This window comes from Bos indicus x Bos taurus, chromosome 14 (assembly GCF_003369695.1).
Source record: "Bos indicus x Bos taurus breed Angus x Brahman F1 hybrid chromosome 14, Bos_hybrid_MaternalHap_v2.0, whole genome shotgun sequence".
Lineage (NCBI taxonomy): Eukaryota > Metazoa > Chordata > Mammalia > Artiodactyla > Bovidae > Bos > Bos indicus x Bos taurus.
The window spans coordinates 265592-287258 of NC_040089.1; the positions used below are offsets into that span (position 1 = coordinate 265592).

General features: G+C 53.6%; 2 protein-coding genes across 10 annotated transcripts; one reads left to right on the top strand and one right to left on the bottom strand.

Annotated features, from left to right (window-relative positions):
* Positions 1–25: 25 nt before the first annotated feature.
* RPL8 (ribosomal protein L8) lies at positions 26–2702 on the bottom strand. Of its 2 annotated transcripts, none has more exons than XM_027560586.1 (6): positions 2602–2702; positions 2232–2378; positions 2008–2149; positions 1573–1791; positions 452–567; positions 26–223 (listed from the first exon to the last, which is right to left on the bottom strand). In XM_027560586.1, the coding sequence occupies exons 2-6, from the start codon at positions 2367–2369 to the stop codon at positions 65–67; spliced, it is 774 nt and encodes a 257-aa protein (XP_027416387.1). In that variant the 5' UTR covers positions 2370–2378; positions 2602–2702; the 3' UTR covers positions 26–64. The 2 variants fall into 2 exon arrangements, with proteins under 2 accessions (XP_027416387.1, XP_027416388.1); XM_027560587.1 differs by having other exon boundaries at positions 2505–2607.
* Positions 2703–11021: 8319 nt separating this feature from the next.
* Positions 11022–20455, top strand: ZNF7 (zinc finger protein 7). 8 transcript variants are annotated; one of them, XR_003514339.1, is made up of 7 exons: positions 11022–11104; positions 11575–11626; positions 12487–12531; positions 13009–13135; positions 14826–14942; positions 16204–19418; positions 19910–20455. XR_003514339.1 is itself a non-coding variant. In XM_027560454.1 (7 exons), exons 2-7 carry the CDS (start codon positions 11603–11605, stop codon positions 18186–18188), a joined length of 1860 nt encoding a protein of 619 aa, XP_027416255.1. In that variant the 5' UTR covers positions 11022–11104; positions 11575–11602; the 3' UTR covers positions 18189–20455. The 8 variants fall into 8 exon arrangements, 6 of the variants coding, with proteins under 6 accessions (XP_027416255.1, XP_027416251.1, XP_027416252.1 ...); XR_003514340.1 differs by having other exon boundaries at positions 16204–18317; XM_027560454.1 differs by having other exon boundaries at positions 16204–17745; positions 18184–20455.
* Positions 20456–21667: the final 1212 nt, after the last annotated feature.

The window sequence follows — 21667 nt, forward strand, 5'->3', positions numbered from 1 at the left end:
CCCTCTGAAACCAGAAACACACAGCTCAGTTGTGAAAAGAAACAAGCTTTATTGAGCCACAGCCCTAGTTCTCCTTCTCCTGCACAGTCTTGGTTCCCCGGAGACGGCCTGTCCGGCGGGCAGCAATGAGACCCACTTTCCGGCCAGCAGGGGCGTCTCTGCGAATAGTAGAGGGTTTGCCGATGTGCTGGTGGTTGCCACCTCCGAAGGGATGCTCGACAGGCTGCAGGAAGAAGGAGGTGATGGTGAGGTGGGGCTGACCCTCATCTACCTCAGGAGGGCTTGGGAACCGGCAGATTCAACCCAGCCTGTGCTTACAAACTATCAGCTACCTCAAACCACAGATCTCCCACCATCAAGAGGAGACACTCCAGGAAGGAACTTGTCCACCCAGTCTCACAGGCCTCATACACTGAATACTGACCCCACTGTCCACTTCTGGGCTACTTACGTTCATGGCCACACCCCGCACCCGTGGCCAGCAGTTCCTCTTTGCCTTATACTTGTGGTAGGCACGGCCGGCCTTCAGAATGGGCTTGTCAATGCGGCCACCTCCAGCCACCACACCTGTTGGAGACCAGGAGACTCAGGGAGATGTATCACCCACCCCACCCAGCGCTGGGGGACACTCCCCTCAGGCAGAGCGTCCCCTGGTGTGTCCTTGCCAGTGCCCCACCACCAGGTGTCGTTCAGGATCACATGATCCCAGGAGCCTCAAAAATGCCTGGAAACCATCACCAAGCAGTAAATCCTGCAACAGCCTGTCAGCTAGGGCTTCCCCAGTGGCTCAGACAGTAAAGAATCTGTCTGCAATGCAGTATACCCAAGTTCAATCCCTGGGTTGGGAAGAAGCCCTGGAAAAGGGAATGGCAACCCACTCCAGTATTCTTGCCTGGAGAATTCCATGGACAGAGGAAATCCCATGGGATTGCAAAGAGTCAGACACGACTAAGCGACTAACACACACAGCCTGTTGGCTGATAGTTTCTTCAGCTACAGGGTAGCTAAACCAGGGCTTTACTCACATCGTCTGGAATGCCCACCTTGAGCCACAGCTTTTCAGAAGCCCTCCCCTTTGCAGGGTCTGGCACTAGGCTCCTCCCCACCCCAAAGAGGACAGCTGACCTGGCCCACCACTTCTCTGCCATTGTTCTGCTTATTCTGTGAGCACACCCTCAAGAGCCTCCCCCAAGCAGGACTGGATTTGCCACACGGATTCAAAGACGTTGTCAAACAGCCAACAAACTTGAGTACATGCATTTCAACACACTTTGTGGCTTTAACTAGGTGGCCCACAAAAGCAAAGATCACCTAAATCCAGGTTATCCCAGACTGCAACTAAGCCTGCCTTTACTTTAAGTCCAGCACGTTGAACCCACTCTCATTCAACACCCAACCAGGAGTTAAACAGGCACTACTTGCACTCACTTAACAAGTATCCCGAATTAGACCACATATTGTGCTCAAGCTTAAAAAGCTCCCTGAGTGAAGCAGACAGCTGGGTTCCTGGCCCGTCTGGCTGCGGGCTGTCCACAGGAGATCCACAGCATACAACCGCTGCCTTCCACTCACCGACCACAGCTCTGTTGGCAGAGGAGATGACCTTTTTGGAGCCCGAAGGCAGCTTCACTCGCGTCTTCTTTGTCTCAGGGTTGTGGGAGATGACTGTGGCATAGTTTCCAGAGGCTCTTGCCAGCTTGCCTCGGTCACCAGGCTTCTCCTCCAGACAACACACGATGGTGCCCTCAGGCATGGTGCCCACCGGGAGCACGTTGCCGATGTTGAGCTGGGCTGCAAGAGAAAGGTGGTATGTCCTCACCACTGCTTGCCAAAACCAAGGCCAGCCTCCTCCCACAGCTCTCTGAGCACTCACCGGGACGCCTGGCCAAGCAGGTGTCCCCAAGTGAAGACTGCAGCCTTAACGTTCCTGCCTGGACCCAAGCTGTAAACCGCCAGGCCCCGCAAGTCCCTCCCCATCAAGACCTTTCACCTCGGCGCGGAGCTCACCCTTCTTGCCGCAGTACACAAACTGGCCGGTGTGGATGCCCTCAGCAGCGATGAACAGCTCTGTCCGCTTCTTAAAACGGTACGGATCCCGGAAAACCACTTTGGCAAGGGGCGCTCCGCGGCCCGGGTCGTGGATGATGTCCTGCGGGTCGAGGCAGCGTGAGCGGCTTGGGGGTCCCGCTGGGCGCCCCGCGCCCCAACCCGTCCCGGCCCACGCCCCGAACCTTCACGATGCCCTTGATATATCCGTGTCGCTCGGCGAAATCCACGGCGCGTAGGCGCGCGGCGCCTTTTCTGTGCTTCACATGTGCGCGGAACACGGAGCCGGCGCCCTTCCTCTGCCCACGAATCACGCGGCCCATGGCGGCGATCTGAAGGAAGCTCACAGTCAGCAGCCGTTCGGCCCTGGCATCCCCACCACCGGGCTTCAGGGGCCCCGCTCCCTTGGCTCCTCCTCCCGCCCTCAGGATCCTCCGTGTCCCCAGCCCCAGCCGTACGCCCCCGGCGCTTTTTCCAGAGTCAGCTAGGGTCCCTAGCGGAGCCTAGAACGACGGAGGGCGCCGGATGGCTCCGGATAGCACCAACACGTCCTACCTGGTGCAGAGCGCGGCCCAAAGAGGGGACACGGCCCTAGAGAGCCGCCTTATCTTCCGGGGTGGGGCCGAGAGCCCGTAACCTTCCGGCCAAGGGCCGCCGCCGCCGCAATGCACACCGGGACTTGTAGTTCTATGGAGGTCGCCCGTAGCTCCTCCCGCGCTCCCGGCCTTCTACGCAAGCGCACTGAGTTAGACCGGCCGGCGCTGCACCTAAGACCCGGCGCGGGTCTAGCGGCGAGGCTGCTCTCTAGCAGAGGGGCCGCGGATTGGGTGGGCAAGGCTACCCGGCAGGGAGTCTCCAGCAAGATACATCTTTCTTTCTTTCGGAGAGGGGTCTCCTGGAGAAGTGGGAGGAGTCCTTCCAGAGAAGGTCCCTGGAGTTAGCAAAAGAGGAGGTGGAACCCCTGAATGATAACAGAGTAGGCGCAGACGGGGAGAGTTTAGTGATCAAGACCTTGGGTGTGCAGATTAGGCCTGAAGGGGGAGACCCGGCGAGGTAGGGAGAGAGGGAGGGCAGGGGTCTCACGGAGCAGAGGGGCTTGTGCTCGGGACTCCGGGGTGATGTTTTTGCTCCAGTGTGGCCTCGCAGGGGTGGATGCCAGGGAGACATCGGAAGATGACAGGAGCGGGAAGGAAGTGGCCATGTGGCCACGTTCTGAAGCCACGAGGGAGCAGAGGGGACTGTGCATGAGGCCCAGTTAAGAGACAACCGGCTGGGCGTGTCAAGGAGAGCCCACCAGGGGGCAGCACTTCCCACAGCAGGGCCAGAGCTGAGGGGGCACCTGGATCTCCTTGGGGCAGGTTGAGGGGTTTTGAGGTCAGCTCCTCAAAGGACCAGAAGGTCAGAGGGATGGAAGTGGGGACAGTGCTTGGACTTGTGTGCTGTGGGGTCCCTGGGATGGAGTATGGGGGAGGGGCGGGGCGGGACACACGGCCCTGCACTCTCCCTTTGACCCTAAACTGGCTTCCCAAGCTGTGGATGCAGCCAGAATAAGGCTGACCAAACCCACTCCAGGCTTGTGTCCAGGCTTTCACCACAGTCTGGGTACGACAGAGGTAGCAGTGCAAGCCCAGGAGCCAGGGCGTGTCTGGTGGCTGTGAGCCCCCACTGGGGGCCATGGGCCCAGGGAAGCCTGAGACCTGCTGTTCCAGGGGTGGTGCTCATGTGGACTCCTCCCTAAGGCCTACCTTGAGGCACATGTGTAGACTCAAGGAAGGGCAGCTGATGGTGGGGCTTGGAAGGTGCACACCCCTGCCTCATGCTTGGTGCATCTATGCAGAGATGGTAGTACTGGCTGGCGAACCTCCCACAGTCCGAGATCTGTGCCTCAGCTCCCCTCACTGGTCTGAATGTCGGCTTCCACATGAGGCAACTGAGCCTGATATACAGCCAGGTCTCTGCAGATCCGGGCCATTCAGGGTGGTGAGGACAGCCTCCCTGGGCATGGGGATCTCAGATCTTCAGGAGGGGCCCAACTGCCTTTGTCCCCAGATGAGGCACTCCCCACACAGTGCCATTGCTCACACTGGTCAGCCGGGGTGCCCTCTAATACCACCGAGTTCCACTTCCTTTAAAAGTTGTTCTTCTCACACCTACACACATGAGTAATTTGGAATAAACTCGAGTAACCATGCCCCTCTTCTTTTTCAGCTATGCTCCCCACGCTAGCATCTTTGGCAAACAGAACCCTATACTCCTGCTGTCTTTGATGGGAACAATAATACTACCTATCATAAGATCATTGTGAGGGTTAGATGAGTGAATACGCATGAAGAATATAAAGTAAGCCTACAAAAATCACCAGGGCTGTAGAAGTTAGAGGGGCCAAGCTCAGGCATAGACGGGAGAGGTGGCCTGAGAGAGTGACCAGGGGGAGCAAAGGGAGCCTTCAAGCTGGGCAGGATCAGCTTGTTGACAAGAGTTGTGCATGCTGAAGGTGTTTTTATCTCCTGTTTGTGTATTCTACTTCTAAAAATGGGTTGTTTTTTTTTAAGTGTGCATGGGGGACTTCCCTGGTCCAGTGGATAGGACTCTACATATCCACTGCAGGGGGCAGGGTTCAATCCCTGGTCTCGGAACTAGGAGTTCTCATGGCACAACTAAAGAGCCCACATGCCTCAAGGAAGATGGAAGAGCCTGCATGCCACAACTAAGACCCAGTGCAGCCAAATAAATAAATATTAGAAGAAAAATTAAAAAACATTCTCTGAAAGACCCACCTACAGTGATGAATGCTGGCCTGAGGTGCAGACAGGCCGTTGCCTCTGAGCTGTGTCAGGTAGTGGGCTCTCTGGCTTCAGAGCTCCTGCAACCCCCCAGCAGAGCCCCACCACCACCACCACCCCGACACACACACACCACTCAGTGATCATCTGGCCCCACACTGCAGGCCAGTCCAGCCGCTGTGATTTTATCTGCATTTGGGGGCCTCCTGGGGGCCTCTTGGACGTTTAGGGGTTGTGTATGGGGCCTTCTTAACTTACTTGTCCCTTTCCGTGGACAAATAGCTCTTCTGTTCACTCCACCCTTTCCTGTGTCTGCCCACGTGCTCTGTGTTGTATATCTGGAAACTGTCTCATCCACTCTCCTAATTTGTTGTTCTACAGAAAAACTGAATATTCTGGAGTTGTCCAGCAAACACACACAATAGAGCCTTTATACTTTCACTTTGAGTTAATTGCTGCTCATTAACATAAGCATAATAGGGATTTTCTTCTGATTTTGAAAAAATATTAATGACTTCCCTGATGATCCAAGGGCTAAGACTGTCTGCTCCCAATGCAGGGGCCTGCATTCGATCCCAGGTCAGGGAACTAGATCCCACATACTGCAACTAAGACCTGGCCCAGCCAAATATATATATATATAAATATATTAAAGTGAAAGTGAAGTCGCTCAGTTGTGTCCGACTCTTAGCAACCCCATGGACTGCAGCCCACCAGGCTCCTCCGTCCATGGGATTTTCCAGGCAAGAGTACTGGAGTGGAGTGCCATTGCCTATTAGCAAATCTCTGAAGTACTTGCAAAATGTGGTCTTGTCACTAATAAGCTAAGAATGTACTTAAAGAGGTACCCTTTTCCCAAACAAAGTGCATTTTTAGCCCTGACATTTTTTTCCCAACTTTTTAAAGCATGGTAAAATACACATAATATTTGCCATCTTAGTCATTTATAAGTATGCAGTTTAGCGGTATTGGGCTTCCCTTGTGGCTCAGGTGGTCAAGAATCCACCTGTAATGTGGGAGACCTGGGTTCAATCCCTGGGATGGAAAGATCCCCTGGAGAAGGGAAAGGCTACCCATACCAGTATTCTGGCCTGGAGAACTTCATGGACTATATAGTCCATGGGGTTACAAAGAGTCAGACATGACTGCATGATTTTCACTTTCACTTTTGGTGGTATTAGGGTTAGGGTTAGGGTTAGGAGATGGGCCCCTGGGCTGGACACCTGGTGTTTGTCAACTGGAGTAAAATTCAAGCTTTGTTCTCACCCTGACACTTCAAGGACAAAGCTAGTGGCAAAAACTGAGCTCTGTTAAAGCAATGAGATGACCACTCCTGAGGTTAAGGAAGACTTCTCTGTCTGCACTTGCACAGGAAGGCTTCATGGGTGTCGAAAAGCAAGGGAGCCCCACCCCATTACAAGTGTGGACATGCACCCACAGGCCTCTGCCTTGGGATTCATCTTAGGAAAAAGTTGTGCACACATATTGGGGAGGATCCAAGGACAGTCAGATGTGAAGAGAGAAACAAAATAATTGGCCAAATGTAAACAAAGACCCCAAACACCAGGAGAGATAAGAAAGCCTTCCTAAGTGATCAACGCAAAGAAACAGAGGAAAACAATAGAATTGGAAAGATTAGAGATCTCATCAATTAGAGATATGAAGGGAACATTTCATGCAAAGATGGACACAATAAAGGACAGAAATGGTATGGACCTAACAGAAGCAGATGATATTAAGAAGAGGTGCAAGAATACACAGAACTATACAAAAAAGATATTCATGACCCAGATAACCATGATGGTGTGATCATTCACCTAAAGCCAGACATCTTGGAGTGCAAAGTCAAGTGGGCCTTAGGAAGCGTCACTATGAACAATGCTAGTAGAGGTGATGGAATTCCACTTGAGCTATTTCAAATCCTAAAAGATGATGCTGCGAAAGTGTTGCACTCAATATGCCTGCAAATCTGGAAAACTCAGCAGTGGCCACAGTACTGGAAAAGGTCAATTTTCATTCCAATCCCAAAGAGAGGCAAAGCCAAAGAATGTTCAAACTACTGCACAATTGCACTCATCTCACACGCTAGCAAAGTAATGCTCAAAATTCTCCAAGCTAGGCCTCAACAGTACATGAACCGAGAACTTCCAGATGTTCAAGCTGGATTTAGAAAAGGCGAGGAACCACAGATCAAACTGCCAACATCCACTGGATCAGAGAAAAAGCAAGAGAATTCCAGAAAACCATCTACTTCTGCTTCATTGACTAAAGCCTTCGACTGTGTGGATCACAACAAACTGTGAAAAATTCTTCAAGACATAGGAATACCAGACCACCTTACTTGTCTCCTGAGAAACTTGTATGCAGGTCAAGAAGCAAAAGTTAGAACTGGACGTGGAACAACAGACTGGTTCAAAGTTGGGAAAGAAGTGCATCAAGGCTGTATATTGTCACCTTGCTTATTTAACTTATATGCAGGGTTCAGTTCAGTTCAGTCACTCAGTTGTGTCCGACTCCTTGCAACCCCATGAACCGCAGCATGCCAGGCCTCCCTGTCCATCACCAACTCCCGGAGTTTACCCAAACTCATGTCCATTGAGTTGGTGATGCCATCCAACCATCTCATCTTCTGTCGTCCCCTTCTCCACCCACCCTCAGTCTTTCCCAGCATGAGGGTCTTTTCAAATGAGTCAACTCTTCGCATCAGATGGCCAAAGTATTGGAGTTTCAGCTTCAACATCAGTCCTTCCAATGAACACCCAGGACTGATCTCCTTTAGGATGGACTGGTTGGATCTCCTTGCAGTCCAAGGGACTCTCAAGAGTCTTCTCCAACACCACAGTTCAAAAGCATCCATTCTTTGGCGCTCAGCTTTCTTTATGGCCCAACTCTCACGTCCATACATGACCACTGTATGTATGGAACCATAGCCTTGACTAGACAGACCTTTGTTGACAAAGTGATGTCTCTGCTTTTTAATATGCTGTCTAGGTTGGTCATAACTTTCCTTCCAAGGAGTAAGCGTCTTTTAATTTCATGGCTGCAGTCATCATCTGCAGTGATTTTGGAGCCCAGAAAAATAAAGTCTGACACTGTTTCCACTGTTTCCCCATGTATTTGCCATGATGTGATGGGACCGGATGCCATGATCTTAGTTTTCTGAATGTTGAGCTTTAAGCCAACTTTTTCACTCTCCACTTTCACTTTCATCAAGAGGCTCTTTAGTTCTTCTTAACTTTCTGCCATAAGGGTGGTGTCATCTGCATATCTGAGGTTATTGATATTTCTCCCAGCAATCTTGATTCCAGCTTGTGCTTCATCCAGCCCAGCGTTTCTCATGATGTCCTCTGCATATAAGTTAAATAAGCAGGGTGACAATATACAGCCTTGACATACTCCTTTTCCTATTTGGAACCAGTCTGTTGTTCCATTTCCAGTTCTAACTGTTGCTTCCTGACCTGCATACAGGTTTCTCAAGAGGCAGGTCGGGTGGTCTGGTATTCCCATCTCTTTCAGAATTTTCCACAGTTTATTGTGATCCACATAGTCAATAAAGCAGAAATAGATGTTTTTCTGCAACGCTTTTGCTTTTTCTGACATCTTACCATCCCTGATTAAAACAGAATCCACATACATTTTAACTCTCCAGGAGATTCCTGAGTGTTCGGGGATAGTGACAGCCTTCAGCAGCTCTGTCCCACTTCAATGAAAGTGTTATTTCCCTGTGCCATCTACTAGACTACAGAAAGTGGCCTTGGAAACACATCTCTTTAAAAATATATATACATATCTGTCCACACATTTTGTGGCATCTTAATTCCCCAATCAGGAAGTGAATCTGTGTGCTCAGCAGTGACAATGTGGAGAACTAATGACAGGATTGCCAGGGAATTCTCAAAGATAATTTAATTATTTGTCAATTGATTTTTGGCTGTGCTGGGTCTTCGTTGCTTTTGCGTGGGCTTTCTTTAGTTGCAGCAAGCGGGTCTACTCTTCATTGCCATGTGTGGGCTTCTCATTCTGGTGGCTTCTCTTGTTGCGGAGCACACTCTCTAGGCATGTGGGCTTCAACAGTTCTTGTACCCCAGGTTCAGTGACTGTGGCACACAGGCTTAGTTGTTCTGAGGCATGTGGAATCCTCCCAGACCAGGGATCAAACCTGTGTCCCCTCCCATCCACTGCACCAACAGGGAAGTCCTCGAAAATAACTTTCAAGCATGGCTTTTCCCCTGGGAACACTTACAGCTCAGAATCCTAATCCCAGGCTGGAAATAGCCGGAAAGTGATTTGGGTTTGCCCAGAGAAGAGGCACTGTGACCATTTGGGGACCATGCAGGCCCCTGACTGTTAACAGTCTGTTTGCTCAGTGGGTCTAAGGCTCAGTGAGGATTATGGAATGCAGGTGTGGAGGCCCTGGAATGGCCTGCAGTGGACAGACACAGTCTCCTTCACCCTGCATCCAGGTAGCACCCTCAGAACCCTGGTCCCCACACCTCCCACACTGCCCAGGTGTCTGCCGGGTGGACACTCTGGGCCAGACTCTTGTGGCAGCTGAGGTGGTTCTGTCATCAGTCTGAAGATCCCAGTGTCAGCCCTGGCTCCCCTTCTTGCTCCCTGGGTCAGCCTCACATTGAGTAGAAGTGCTCCCCTGATCTTGAGTAGGAGTACTCCCCTCCTTGAGGGGCTAGGCTGGGGCCCAGGTTTGCCAGGACCTCCTGGCTCAAGATGGTGCAGTGTGATGACACTCCAGCAGAAGGGGGACCCAATAGGTCAGGACACCAGTGAGCTCAGGGTGCCTGAGTACTTGGCTAGGGGTTAGGGTTAAGAAGCAGGTGTACACCCAGTCCTTTCCCATTCCCCATTTCTTCATCTATTCATCTTTTGCACAGATGCTTTCAGAGTTATGAGGGAGGATGTGGCGATGGGAGAGCTGAGAATTGTTCGACATCTGGAGGCGTGGGGTGGGAGACCCAGACTACACCCCGCAGGCACCCAGGGAAAAGAGCTGGTTCCTCTGAGCATTCTAGGTTTTCCCTTCCATCTCCCCCAAGAGTCCGTCCAGGAACTGACTCTGTCCACCTCCTTCCTTGGGCTTGCGCCCATTCACCAGGGCTTTGCCAGGGACCCCAGGGTTTGGATCATCAATGAGGCTGGTGTCAGGGCCCTCCCCTCAACCTTGCCGCTCCAGGGCTGTCCAGCGTGAGAAGTTCCAAGGGCCCGGACCACACGGGAAGCTGTGGCCTCGGAATACACGCGCAGCGTCCTCCCCAAAGCTGAGGGAGCTGGGCTGCCGAAGGGGAGGCTCCTGCTGAATCCCAAAGAAGTTGGGGTGCCCTCCCCCTACACACAGGACGGCGTGGGTATGGGAGAACACCCAGAACAAGCTGCCCCAGGAGCCAGACAAAGCTGGGTTGGGAGAGGGCACGGCGAGGAGCAGCCTTGACCTGACACCCGGGCGCGCCGCCCTTCGCCTGAGGGCCCACCACCTCAAGTCTCTCGGTGGGTCCTAGGTTGTCCCGCTGCCTCGAGCCCCGCGACGCAGCCAGGGACGCCAGCCAGACGTCCAGGTTGACGTCTGCCCTGGGCCTCTCCTTCTGGTGGTCCTCACCCTTTCTGCAGCCCTCACAGCCTCATCTCTGGGCTGTCGGTGCCCCTCCACACTCTGCGGTGCCCGTGGCCCGAGACATCTCCACACCAAGGACAGGAACACCTACTCTCTCCACAGGGCTCCTTTGCACCCCATCTGGCCGCTCGCCCCCGTACTCCACTGGGCACAGCTGGGGCAGCGGCGTCTCTGTAGTCCTGGAGCCTGGAACAGGCCCAGCAGGCGCGTTCTGCCCGGCAGCAGCCCGCACACAGAACCCAATGCGGGGTCCAGCGGCCCAGACTGTGACCAGAGGTGCGCGGGGCCGGCCCGGGCGACCCTCAGGTCGCTATCCTCCGGTTTCGTCCGGGTCTACTCCCCGCCTCCAAGCCACACAGCAGCGAGCCCGAGCCCTCGCTTTCCCCCGGCCCCAGCCCCGCTCTCCTTGAACTGTGACCCCGCCCTTTACCGGATTCTGCCCCGCCCGCTCCGGGCTCTGTCGGTTCCCAAGCTACCTGGCCCCGCCCCGTCTCCGGCTTCCTAGGTTGGGGACTGGCTGGGAACCACCGAGTCGGCTGAGCCTCCGAACCGCCCAGAGCAACCGGAAGTCTGCGGGGCGAGCGGTCGCGAGCGACCGAGGCCCGTTTCCGGCGTCGTCGCGCTGCTAGAGTCTCCGGCTGGCCCCAGGAGGGTGAGTCGGTGCTGAGGGCGTAGATTAGCGTCGGGGCGGCCCAAGTTCTCCTCCCCCGCTTGGTCTAAGAGGTCTCCTACCGGCCCCCTCGTCCTCCCGCCTCCGATGAGGCGGGCTCCGCGCTCCCCCGGCCTCTCCGCTGGGAAGCGCTGGTGGAGCGGGCGGCTCTGAGAGCCCGTCTGCGCCGGGTAGGGCGGTGGTCGAGCCTTGTCCGTCTTGGCCGGGAAGAAGCGGGAGGGGTCATCCCACAGATCCGGCCTCGCGGCAGCCTCGTAACCTCCCCTTCGAGTCTAGGGATGCTCCAGCCTGCATACCCATCATCTCCCTCGGGGGCACTCTTTTACCCTTTCTCACTGCTCCTTCAAGACCTAGACTTCATGAAGGTGGCCAAAAGGGCTATGTCTTGCGATCGTAGGCTGTGTATTTTCTCTTAATTCTGGCTGCTACTTAGAGCCTGTACTTCTCTACAGGGACCCAGGATCCAGCACCGGGAGGCACATGCCTGCTGCTGGCCAGGCCCAGGTGGGGAACCGCTTGACAGTGGTCACTGCAGTCTGAATCAGCTCATGGCCTAAAGCTTCTTCCCTCAAGCCGCTTTTGGAGTCAGACTCTCCCCTAGGAAGTCTACTTCTCTATCTGACCTCCCAGGGGGATGCCCGGAGAGGGGTCAGGTTTTTGTACAAGGGTTGGGGTGTAGTCAGGTGTCCCCTCCTCTTTTCCCTGCAGTCCATCCTTCTGGTTCCTGTCTACTCCAGCCGCCCGTCACACCATGACTCATCTTGCTGCCTGAGATCTTGCCCTACTGGCTCATTCAGCCCTAGTCCTTCCTGCCTCGGAGGGTCCTTCTTGCCTCTGGCCCTTGCACACTCTGTTCCTGCTGCCTACGAGTTCCCTCCCCACCCCGATTAGCACCGAGTTAGCACCTGGGGAAGTGACCCATCAGACTAAGTCAGAGTTTCCTAGTTTAAATGCTTTCTGAGTCCCTTGTACTTGTGCTGTCATCACAGTTGTAATTTTGGTTTGTTTGCATGGTCAGTTAACTCTTTACCCCACTAGGCTGCTCCAAGGAGGTAGAGAATAGAGTGCGCTATTCACTACCACATCCCTATTGCCTAGCCAAGCACGTGGTACACATGGCAACTACCCATTACATGTTTGTGGAGTAATTCTTCCATGTCACACTCTCTGAAAGACGAATGAAGCTTCGGAGGGCAGATACTGTAGTGCTACAGCCATTTTGGCCCCACCACAAGTCCCTGCCAGAGAACACTTGGAGTTGGAAGTAAAAGATTGGAGGACGTGGTGCCCCCTCGATTAGTCTGGAAGTGAGAGGTTGGGGCCTCCAGGATCGTGACCTCTGACTCTTTGGTAACCGCCAACAGGTCTCTCAGCCAGGACACGTGGATTCCCACCCACCGAGCCTCATGGTAGGAGTCTGACTTCCCCTGTTCCCTCCCTCGTCTTGTGAGGCCCCTACCTGCTCCTCTGGGCACCCACCGTGCCCAATGGGCCTGGACCTAGACCCTCGGCCTCTTGCTGACCCCTTGCCAGTCTCGGGTGTGTCCAAGGTAGTGAGCAAACCCTGCTCAGATTGGGCCTGCCTGAGGCTCTTGGGGGAGGGTTGTAGATCCCCATGACCTGGGTCCCTCCCTCTCCTCCATACTGTCCCTCCCCTTGATTTTATTTTATATTTTGGCTACACTGCACAGCTTGCAGGATCTTACTTTCCTGACCAGGGATTGAGCCTGTGCCCCCTACAGTGGGAGCAGAGTCCTGACCACAAGACAGCCAGGGAATTCCTTCCTCCCCTCGATTTTAAAACCAAAGGGGCCTGGTGACTGTCTCACTCAACCTTGTGGTCTGTGTGCTTGAGACAGCCAGGAGACTGGTGTGTGTCCTTTCAGGAGGCTGTGACATTTGGTGATGTGGCCGTGCACTTCTCGCGGGAGGAATGGCAGTGTCTGGACCCTGGCCAGAGGGCTCTCTACAAGGAGGTGATGCTTGAGAACCACAGCAGTGTGGCTGGACTAGGTGAGGCTTTATTTGGACACCCCTAGCCCTTCCATCATCGGTCAGCACCCACCTATTTTGGCCTCTGCTAGAGGCTGCAGATCTGGAGGCCATGTGTTCGAGCCCTCATGAGCTAGGCAGGGGCTTGGGACTGTGAGTCCTTGTGGGTCAGAAGCTGACCCCAGGAGGAGTCTTGGTGAGCCAAGCAGGCTCCCAGGTTTGCATACGTCATGTGATTCAGTGCTCACAGGGTAGGTGGACTTTCTGCCTGAGTGGGTAGAAATACAATCCAAACTTGAAATGGCTTAAACAGCTACTCAGATTTTCAATTTTTCTAGTGTGTACTTATTCAGAACACTCTTCATTTTTAATGTCTGTTATGTTTGTATTTGTTTCCCTTATTTATTTTTGCAGCATTTTTTCACTGTGTTGACCGTGATTGATACTGACTGCCATGAGACTGTTGTTTCATCTTTCAGAGACCCAGCTTGTGGGTTTTGGGGGGCAGGAGGGGCAGGGCGCTCCGTCACTGAGTCTTTCCGCCTTTCTTCCTTCTTCCCTTTTAATTTATTGGGTCTGCTGAGTTGTTTCTTTCCTTCATACCTTTTGGCTGTGCTCACAGTGTAGGTGGACTTTCTGCCTGAGTGAATAGAAATAGAATCCAAACTTGAAATAGCTTGAACAGCTACTCAATCAGATTTCTTACTGTTTTTTGAGCTTAGTATTTACCTGTCCTGTGTTTACCATTCTTGTTTCTAGTTGGTGTATTTAAAAACATGAAATTTTATGCGTAAATATCACTTCAGCTGCATCCTACGAATTGTAACTCACAGTAAATACAGTTGCCACTTTCTCACTCATCACATAGTTTCTGGATAGTCGTAGTTTTGAGCCACCCATTGTGGTTGCTGTTGTGTCCAGCTGCACTTGGGTCAGGTGCAGGCTGTGGTGGTGTTTCATGGCCTTTGCTTGACCCCCTTTCTGGCTGCCCAGGGACGTTTCTCTGTGAGCCGCACACGTGTGCTTGGCGGGAACCTATTTCCTGTCGAGTGTGGGGTCCTGCTGTCACCTGAGCCTTTGACCTTCTCTGCCTGCTGCCTTCTCCACCCCATGGCTGAACACCTGAGGAGTGCTCTAGCCAGAGGGCTTGACTGGCCCTTGGGTGGGCTGGGAGCACTTCACATGGCTGCCCCACAGCATGGGGGCTACTGGCCCCAGAAGGCAGGTGCCAGGGGGTGCCTGCCGGTCTCCAGCCCTCTGCTGAGGCCCTGGGCTCTGTGTGAGGACTTGAGACTGGGGCTGCTGGCTGATGATTGGGCTTCACACCTTCTGATTTAAAATCCATTTTGTTGGTTGATTTGTTGTTGTATTGTTTCTTAAGCAACCGTACCTCTTGGAGCATCCCTGAAGGGACTGAGGGAAGTGCTGGCTGTGCCTGCTTCTCTCCCCGTGGGGGATAGCTGGCCTGTGTTCTGCAGACTTGGGTGACAGGACTCCCTGGCGATCCTGGCCCTGTCTCCATCTGCAGCAGGGCCAGACTGGGAGTCCACACGCTCCTCTCTGTCCAGCCTCAGGAGGCAGCAGGTCTGGACAGGAGGCCCCTATGCTCCAGTAGCCCCCAACCCTTCACTCCTGGGGACCAGGGAGAACTGAGCCCTGAGCTGCACTCCCAGCCACAATGATACCGTCTCCTCCTCTGCTGCCCCCACAGCAGGATTCCTGGTCTTCAAGCCTGAGCTGATCTCCCGGCTAGAACAGGGGCAGGATCCATGGGTCCTTGACCTGCAAGGAGCAGAGGGGAGAGAGGAAGCCAGGACCACCCGGACAGGTGAGGCTTCTGGGCACAGGAGGGATTCAGGGTCCCCATGCCTGGCAGGGGCTCAGGTGGGAAGCTGGAGGGGGACCCCAGAGGCTATCCATGCAGCTTTGCTGAGCTGGCTGGGTATGCTGTGGGGTGGGCCTAGAGGCGTAGGCCAGTCATGGGGCAGCCTCAGGAGAGACTAAACTACAGAAAAGCAAAGGCATAGAACTCCTGTGCATTATAGCAAGACAGTTTGTTTTTGAACCACATTTTGTTAGTTTGAATTTTACTAATATTCATATTAAGCAAAGGCACACGTGTGACTCTGAGCAGCTGTTCACCTGCCACTGCCATGCTCCCTCCAGAGTTTCATGGGGTCTGGGTGACCCAGCCTCTCAGATGAAGTTCCAGGGCTGTGTTGGTGTCCTGAAGCTGCTGTAACAAAGCACATAGACTGGAGGCTTACCACAGCCGAGATGTACTGTTCCTTAGTTGTGGGGACCACATGTCCAGGATCAAGTCACAAGCAGTGTTGTGTCCCTCTGAAACCTGTAGGGGAGGATCCTCCCTGCCTATTCCAGTTTCTGGTGGCCCCAGGTATTCCTTGGCTGGTGGCCACATCCCTCCATGTGGAGGGCAAGCAGGGAGGTGGGCCCTCTGGAAACCCCCAGGAAGGAGGCGTCAGCGTAGCCCAGTGTAGTCACTGTGGCCACCTGGAAGCTGAGGGGCAGGGCAGCAAGGGATGGACGCAGCAGTGTGAGTCAGAGGGCAGGACTGGCAGCGGCTGGAGAGAACCCTGCCCGGTGGACAGCTGAGGCCCACCTCTCTCAGACTCACCCGTGCGCCCCTTGGCAGCTCTTGTGCCTCATTTTTCTCAGTACATAACACCCCTCTGTTCAGTTTTCAGCCCCTCTTTCCTCCTTACTCTACTTCCTCTCACAGGCACCCTAACCCTGCCTCTTATCCTCCACCCTTTTGGGCTCACTTTGCCTCTTTGTGGGTTTTTCCTCGTACTCATTCCCTGTGAGATGACCTTTTCTCCATGTAGAAGAGTGGCTCTTTGGAGTCTTCCAGGTATATAGTAACTGAATGAATGCATTAAGCATGAACAGAACCAGATTTTGACCACTGTCAAAAGGCATTGACTTCTCATTGCATCTTTCTAAATGCTCAGTACAGCCTGTCCTGGGAGGGGGCTCAGTCCCAGGGGTGGTATGCACCCCCAACCCCCAGTCTCCTTTCTCTGAGCACAGGGGATTAGCAGCAATTTGCTTCCTGTTCATTTCAGATTCTACAGTTGGGACTGATGGTGAGCAGGACATGGACAGTTTTAAATCAGAATCCGGGGGGGTCAGGGTCAAAACCTTGCCCCAGAACTTTCCCCAGAGTCCTGGCTTTGGAAACACCTCAGATCCTGAAGTCTGTTCACAGAGACAGCCAACCTCCCTATTCCATAAAAACTTCTTGAACATGGGGACCACGGGTCCCAGGAAGGCCTTCACCGAGGACGAGTTCCAGGGTCATGGTGAGTGGGGAAGCAGTGGCCGCCTGGGTTGTCAGCCTGATCAAAGTCAGTGGTCCTTCGGAAGGTGCGATGTATGTGGCAGGAGTCTGCGATCTCCTTCAGATGCTGCTCTACACCAGGAAGTGAATACCCAGCAGAAACCCAACAGATGCCAAGAGTGCCAAAAACAGTTATCCGATTGCTTCCAGGGGAGACCTCTGAGTACCTTTCCTGGAGAGAAACCATATGAGTGTAGGGAGTGTGGGAAGGTCTTCAGGTTGTGCTCACAGCTTACTCAGCATCAGAGGATCCACACTGGAGAGAAGCCGTTTAAGTGCACCGACTGTGGGAAGGCCTTTCGCCTGAGCTCAAAACTTATTCAGCATCAAAGGATTCACACTGGGGAGAAGCCCTACAGGTGTGAAGAATGTGGAAAAGCCTTTGGGCAGAGCTCCAGCCTCATCCATCATCAGAGGGTCCACACGGGAGAGAGGCCCTATGGCTGCCGGGAGTGCGGGAAGGCCTTCAGCCAGCAGTCTCAGCTGGCCAGGCACCAGAGGACCCACACGGGAGAGCGGCCCTACCCGTGCCGGGAGTGCGGCAAGGCCTTCAGCCAGAGCTCAACCCTAGCTCAGCACCAGCGGATGCACGCTGCAGAGAAGCTTGAGCTCCCGAGAACCCCGGAGAGTCCCAGCCTGGGTGCACGTCAGAGGATGCATGTTCCTGAGAAGCCATTTAAGTGTGACGAGTGTGGGAAGGCTTTCCGGTGGGTCTCCCGCCTGAGTCAGCATCAACTGACACACACTGGAGAGAAACCTTATAAATGCAACAAGTGTTCAAAAGCCTTTGGTTGCAGCTCACGACTTATTCGCCACCAGAGAACTCACACTGGAGAAAAACCGTTTAAGTGCGATGAGTGTGGGAAGGGCTTTGTCCAGGGCTCACACCTCATTCAGCATCAGAGAATTCATACCGGGGAGAAGCCGTACGAGTGCAGTGACTGCGGGAAGGCCTTTAGCCAGAGCTCGAGCCTCATTTACCATCAGAGAATTCATAAGGGGGAGAAGCCCTACGAGTGCCTCGAATGTGGAAAAGCCTTCAGCATGAGCACACAGCTCACAATACACCAGAGGGTGCACACGGGCGAGAGGCCATATAAGTGCAGTGAGTGTGGGAAGGCCTTCAGCCAGAATTCCACCCTTTTCCAGCACCAGATTATCCATGCCGGGGTGAAGCCCTATGGATGCAGCGAGTGCGGGAAGGCCTTCAGCCGGAGCTCATACCTGATCGAGCACCAGAGGATCCACACTCGTGCCCAGTGGTACCGTGAGTACGGGAGCACCCTGGAGGCTTCCACCCACACGAGTCGTAGGAGAGTTAATACTGTAAAGAAACTTCACAAATGTAATGAATGTGAGAAAATATTCAGGTGGCGGTCGCATCTCATTATCCACCAGAGAATTCACACTGGAGAGAAACCTTATAAATGTAATGAATGTGACAAAGCTTTTAATAGGAGCTCAAGGCTTACTCAGCATCAGAAAATTCACATGGGCTAGACCACTTACCTTTACAAATGTGTATAAATGTGAATAAACCTACAGCCTTAATTTATTTGACATGGGATCTTTTACACTGAAGATCTAGAAAACTGGGGAAGATTCAGAATTGCTCTCTTAGGGAGTGTTGAGATTCCTACGTGGTGTATGTTTCTGCTGGCACGTTTGACCTTATCCCCTCCAATAAAGCTCGTGTCTCCATCAGGGTGACACGTGTAGCATTTGAGCTCTCAGAGGGATGACCCTGGACCTTGCGGACGAGGCGTGAGACGAGCCCCGGCAGCCCCACCGGCTGAGGGGGTGGAAGAAGTCACCCAGGACGCCTTCCTTAGGCCCCAGGTACCAGACTGGCTTCTGCAGCAAGGATGTGTTTGTGCAGGGCTGCTGGGGGGGTGCCTGGGCTCCCCTTCTGCTCTCCTCAGCGGATATGCCTCGCAGAGCAGCCCTTCTCTTTGGGGAGGTGCTGGGTCCATGCAGGCACGCCAGGAGCAGCACCCAGGCCTGGGGACAGTGTCCCTGGCCTGCCGTTAAGTCCAGAACCCAGTGGCCTCCCCGAGCATTGTCTTAACAGTGGTTACAAGAATGAAAGAGCAGCCCCGAGGACGCCACCAGAGGCGTACCCTCAAAACACCAGCCACACGGACCACCAGAACTGGAAGGTCTGCAGGCAGACGCGTGAGCTGGTGCCTTTGCATAGGCCGATGGGTGCTGGAGACGCCTGCTCACCAGGATCAGCATGGGGGTGTGGCCTCAACGGGCCCCACAGGTCCCAGGGCAGAGGGCCCATGGGTGCCAGTGAGCAAGCCCACTCTGCTGGCATCACCTCCTGCTCAGGTTTTCTCTGCCAGCACAGCCCGGCTTGGGTCGAGTGGTCAGAGTATGTGGCCATCTTGTCACCAGCGGAAGGAACGTGCAGGGAACATCGCTGCTCTGGTTGACTGACAGGCTGGGCTGCAGAGCGGCTCCTGGAGCAGCTCAAGGCCTGCGAGCTGCAGGATGAGGCTGACATGCAGCGGTAGTTCCCGCATGGCCCAGGGCCCTGGGCTGTGCAGGGGGACTCAGGATGAGGAGTGTCACCAGCTGCTACCCAGGACCACCCCGAGACCTGGCGATCTTTGGCACCACTGACGATAATCACAGGGCAAAGGGCTGTCTTCCATGGAGGGGCCATGTCTCCGGTGTCCGACAGGTGACCCTGAGGTCACTTGAGGGTTTATTGCAACAGGACTTGGTGGGTCACATCACACGGGTCGTGTTAAGCCAGGTTCACCTTGTGTGATGTAGCCCAGAAGCAGCCTGTGGTTTTCTCTCCGAGAACAAGTGCCAGCCGTTCCAGGTGCCTGGAGAGGTTGGGACAGCAGAGTCCAGGATGTTCTCAGCAAGTAGACGGGACTCAACCCCCCAGCAGCTCAGCCTGATTGGCTGCTTCCCTGGCACAAGGTGTGTAGGTCGCAGTGCTGTCTTGGGACAGGATTGCCCCACCTGCAACTTCGGTGTGCTCCTGCCCTGGGTGGGGCACCATGCAGACAGTGTGCATCTGCAGCAGCTGTAACCCCCCGCTTCACCCACAACTTGTGTCTGAAAGTCAGTGCAAGACGGCAGGGACCTCTACAGACACCAGAGGTTACGTCCCCACCTCAGCTGCTGTGCTGAACCAGGTGGTCACTGCCTTCAGAGCCTGGCAAGGTGGGCACCTCTAAGTGGGCCATATCTTAGGCCTTTTGAGCCACCTAATAGTGGGACAAGATCAAGGTCCTGGGTGGACATGCCACACCCCCACCCTCTGCTGGTTCTAAGAAAGTGGTTTGTCATCGGATGGGCCCTCCCCACAAGGGAGTCCTCCTGGCCACTTCCTGGTAATGACGTGCAAAGGGGTGCAGGGCCTCTGGACTCCAGGGTCTGCACCACAGGATGCTTGTCTTTCCTGACAGCACTTGCAGGCCAGCCAAAAAGGGCCCAAGGACCCAGCCTTAAACACACTCTAGCACCTGGACTCGGAATCAACATGGTCCTGTTGGGGCTGGCCCACTGTGTGCCCCGTGGGCCAAATGCAGGCCTGTGCCCACGTCTGTGAAGCCTGGTGATCAGCCTGAGGACGCTGGCCTGGGACCTCCACAAAACCTGAGCTGGAGTCAGTCTGTAAATGCATGCAGGTCTGAGAAATGTAATCACAGACAGCCAAGGAGGCTTCGCCAATGCAGCAGCTGCTTCTGATCTGACAGCCTCCTGGTTTTGCTTCCTGGCCGGTCGGCAGGGCTCCTGACCACGTGGGCTTGGTGCTGCTCACAATCCATGTGTGCTTGAATCACCTTCAGAATCTTCATGTCCCCGTTTACCTTGTAACAGGCCTAAGAACTAAGAATGGTTTTTACATTTTTAAATGGTTGGAGGCGGGTGGGGAAAGACTATTTTGTGACATTTGAGAATTATATTGAAATCAGATTTCAGTGTGACCAAATAAAGGTTCTTGGAACACAGCTGGCCCTTTGCTTGCAGGGTGCCTCTGACCGCGTGGCAGTCCTGCCTCCAGCCTTTGAGGTATTATTTTTCCTCTGTTCTTATGTTTTGTTCACTTAAATGTCCCAGGATAACCAAAAATTCAATAGAAATAAATCTTAAGCCCTACATTCCAGCCTAGAATACTGGCTGCAGAAGCATTGGGTGAGGAGTCTCCTTGGCTGCATCCACATGAAAAAGGTTTGTGGTATTTGTGTGTCACCTGACGACGTTGCATTCAAACTGCTGCTGCCTGGCTTTCAGATCCCAGAGCACGGAGAAGTGTCTTCTTTCTTCTCTGTGTGCGCTGGGAGGAGAGGAGAGGGCTGCCTGCCAGGTGTGGGAGTTCTGGACTATTCTATCCTACTTCCAAGCTGTATTTCCCAGTTGGGGTTTCAGGAACAGTAAACTCATTTTAAGAATTTCTGGGAATTTCTTGGCACTCCAGTGGTCAGGACTCAGCTTTCCCCTAGATCCCACAAGATGCCCAGCATGGCCAAAGAGAATTTCTAGAATGCTCATAGAATAGATTTAAAATACTTGGGATTTCTCTTTTGGAGACAAATTAAACTCATAATTTTGACCTGAAATTTGTCTTCATTATCAGATAAGCTTTATGATACTTTGAGCATTCTGGAAGCTTCACTAATAAAATGGGGTGTCTGTGCAGAGCCCAGTGGGTTTTCACATTCGTGTGTCCCTTTGTGGATGTGGCTTGCACTCAGAGCCCAGGAGAAGTTTGTTGAATGAATGCTGTGTTTGAGGTACACCAGGCTTTGAGGTGAAGCTTTAGAGGCCCACAGATAAGAGAAAATGCTCCAGCGCCAAGTTTCCACAGAGGTCTACTTAAGGTCAAACATCTGCTCTCTGCAAGGTCTTATTCTTGTCTGGGGACATGGGGGCAGGGCTAGCTCTGCAGTCTGAGGGAGCCCTACAGGCGTGCAGGCAGGTGCAGCATTTAAAGCCACCCTCACCCCACCTGGTTTTGCAAGGCCCTGGAAGTAAGAATGGTTTTTCTGGTTTTGGCTGTGCTGGGTCACAGTGGTGGCACACAGGATCTTTTAGTTATGGCATGCAGGATTTGATCCCCGACCTGGGATTAAACCTGGGGCCCCTGCATTGGGAGTGTGGAGTCTTAGACACTGGACAACCAGGGAAGTCCTAAGAATGGGTTTTAAATGGTTGAAACAAAT

Coding starts and splice junctions, on each gene's coding strand:
- RPL8 (XM_027560586.1), bottom strand. CDS start 2,369: ATGGGCCGCGTGATTCGTGGGCAGAGGAAGGGCGCCGGCTCCGTGTTC. Junction 1,792..2,007: donor TGTGTACTGCGGCAAGAAGG/GTGAGCTCCGCG, acceptor TTTCTCTTGCAG/CCCAGCTCAACATCGGCAAC. Junction 224..451: donor TGCGGGGTGTGGCCATGAAC/GTAAGTAGCCCA, acceptor TTCTTCCTGCAG/CCTGTCGAGCATCCCTTCGG.
- ZNF7 (XM_027560450.1), top strand. CDS start 11,603: ATGCCTGCTGCTGGCCAGGCCCAG. Junction 12,532..13,008: donor CCCACCCACCGAGCCTCATG/GTAGGAGTCTGA, acceptor GTGTCCTTTCAG/GAGGCTGTGACATTTGGTGA. Junction 14,943..16,203: donor AGCCAGGACCACCCGGACAG/GTGAGGCTTCTG, acceptor TGTTCATTTCAG/ATTCTACAGTTGGGACTGAT.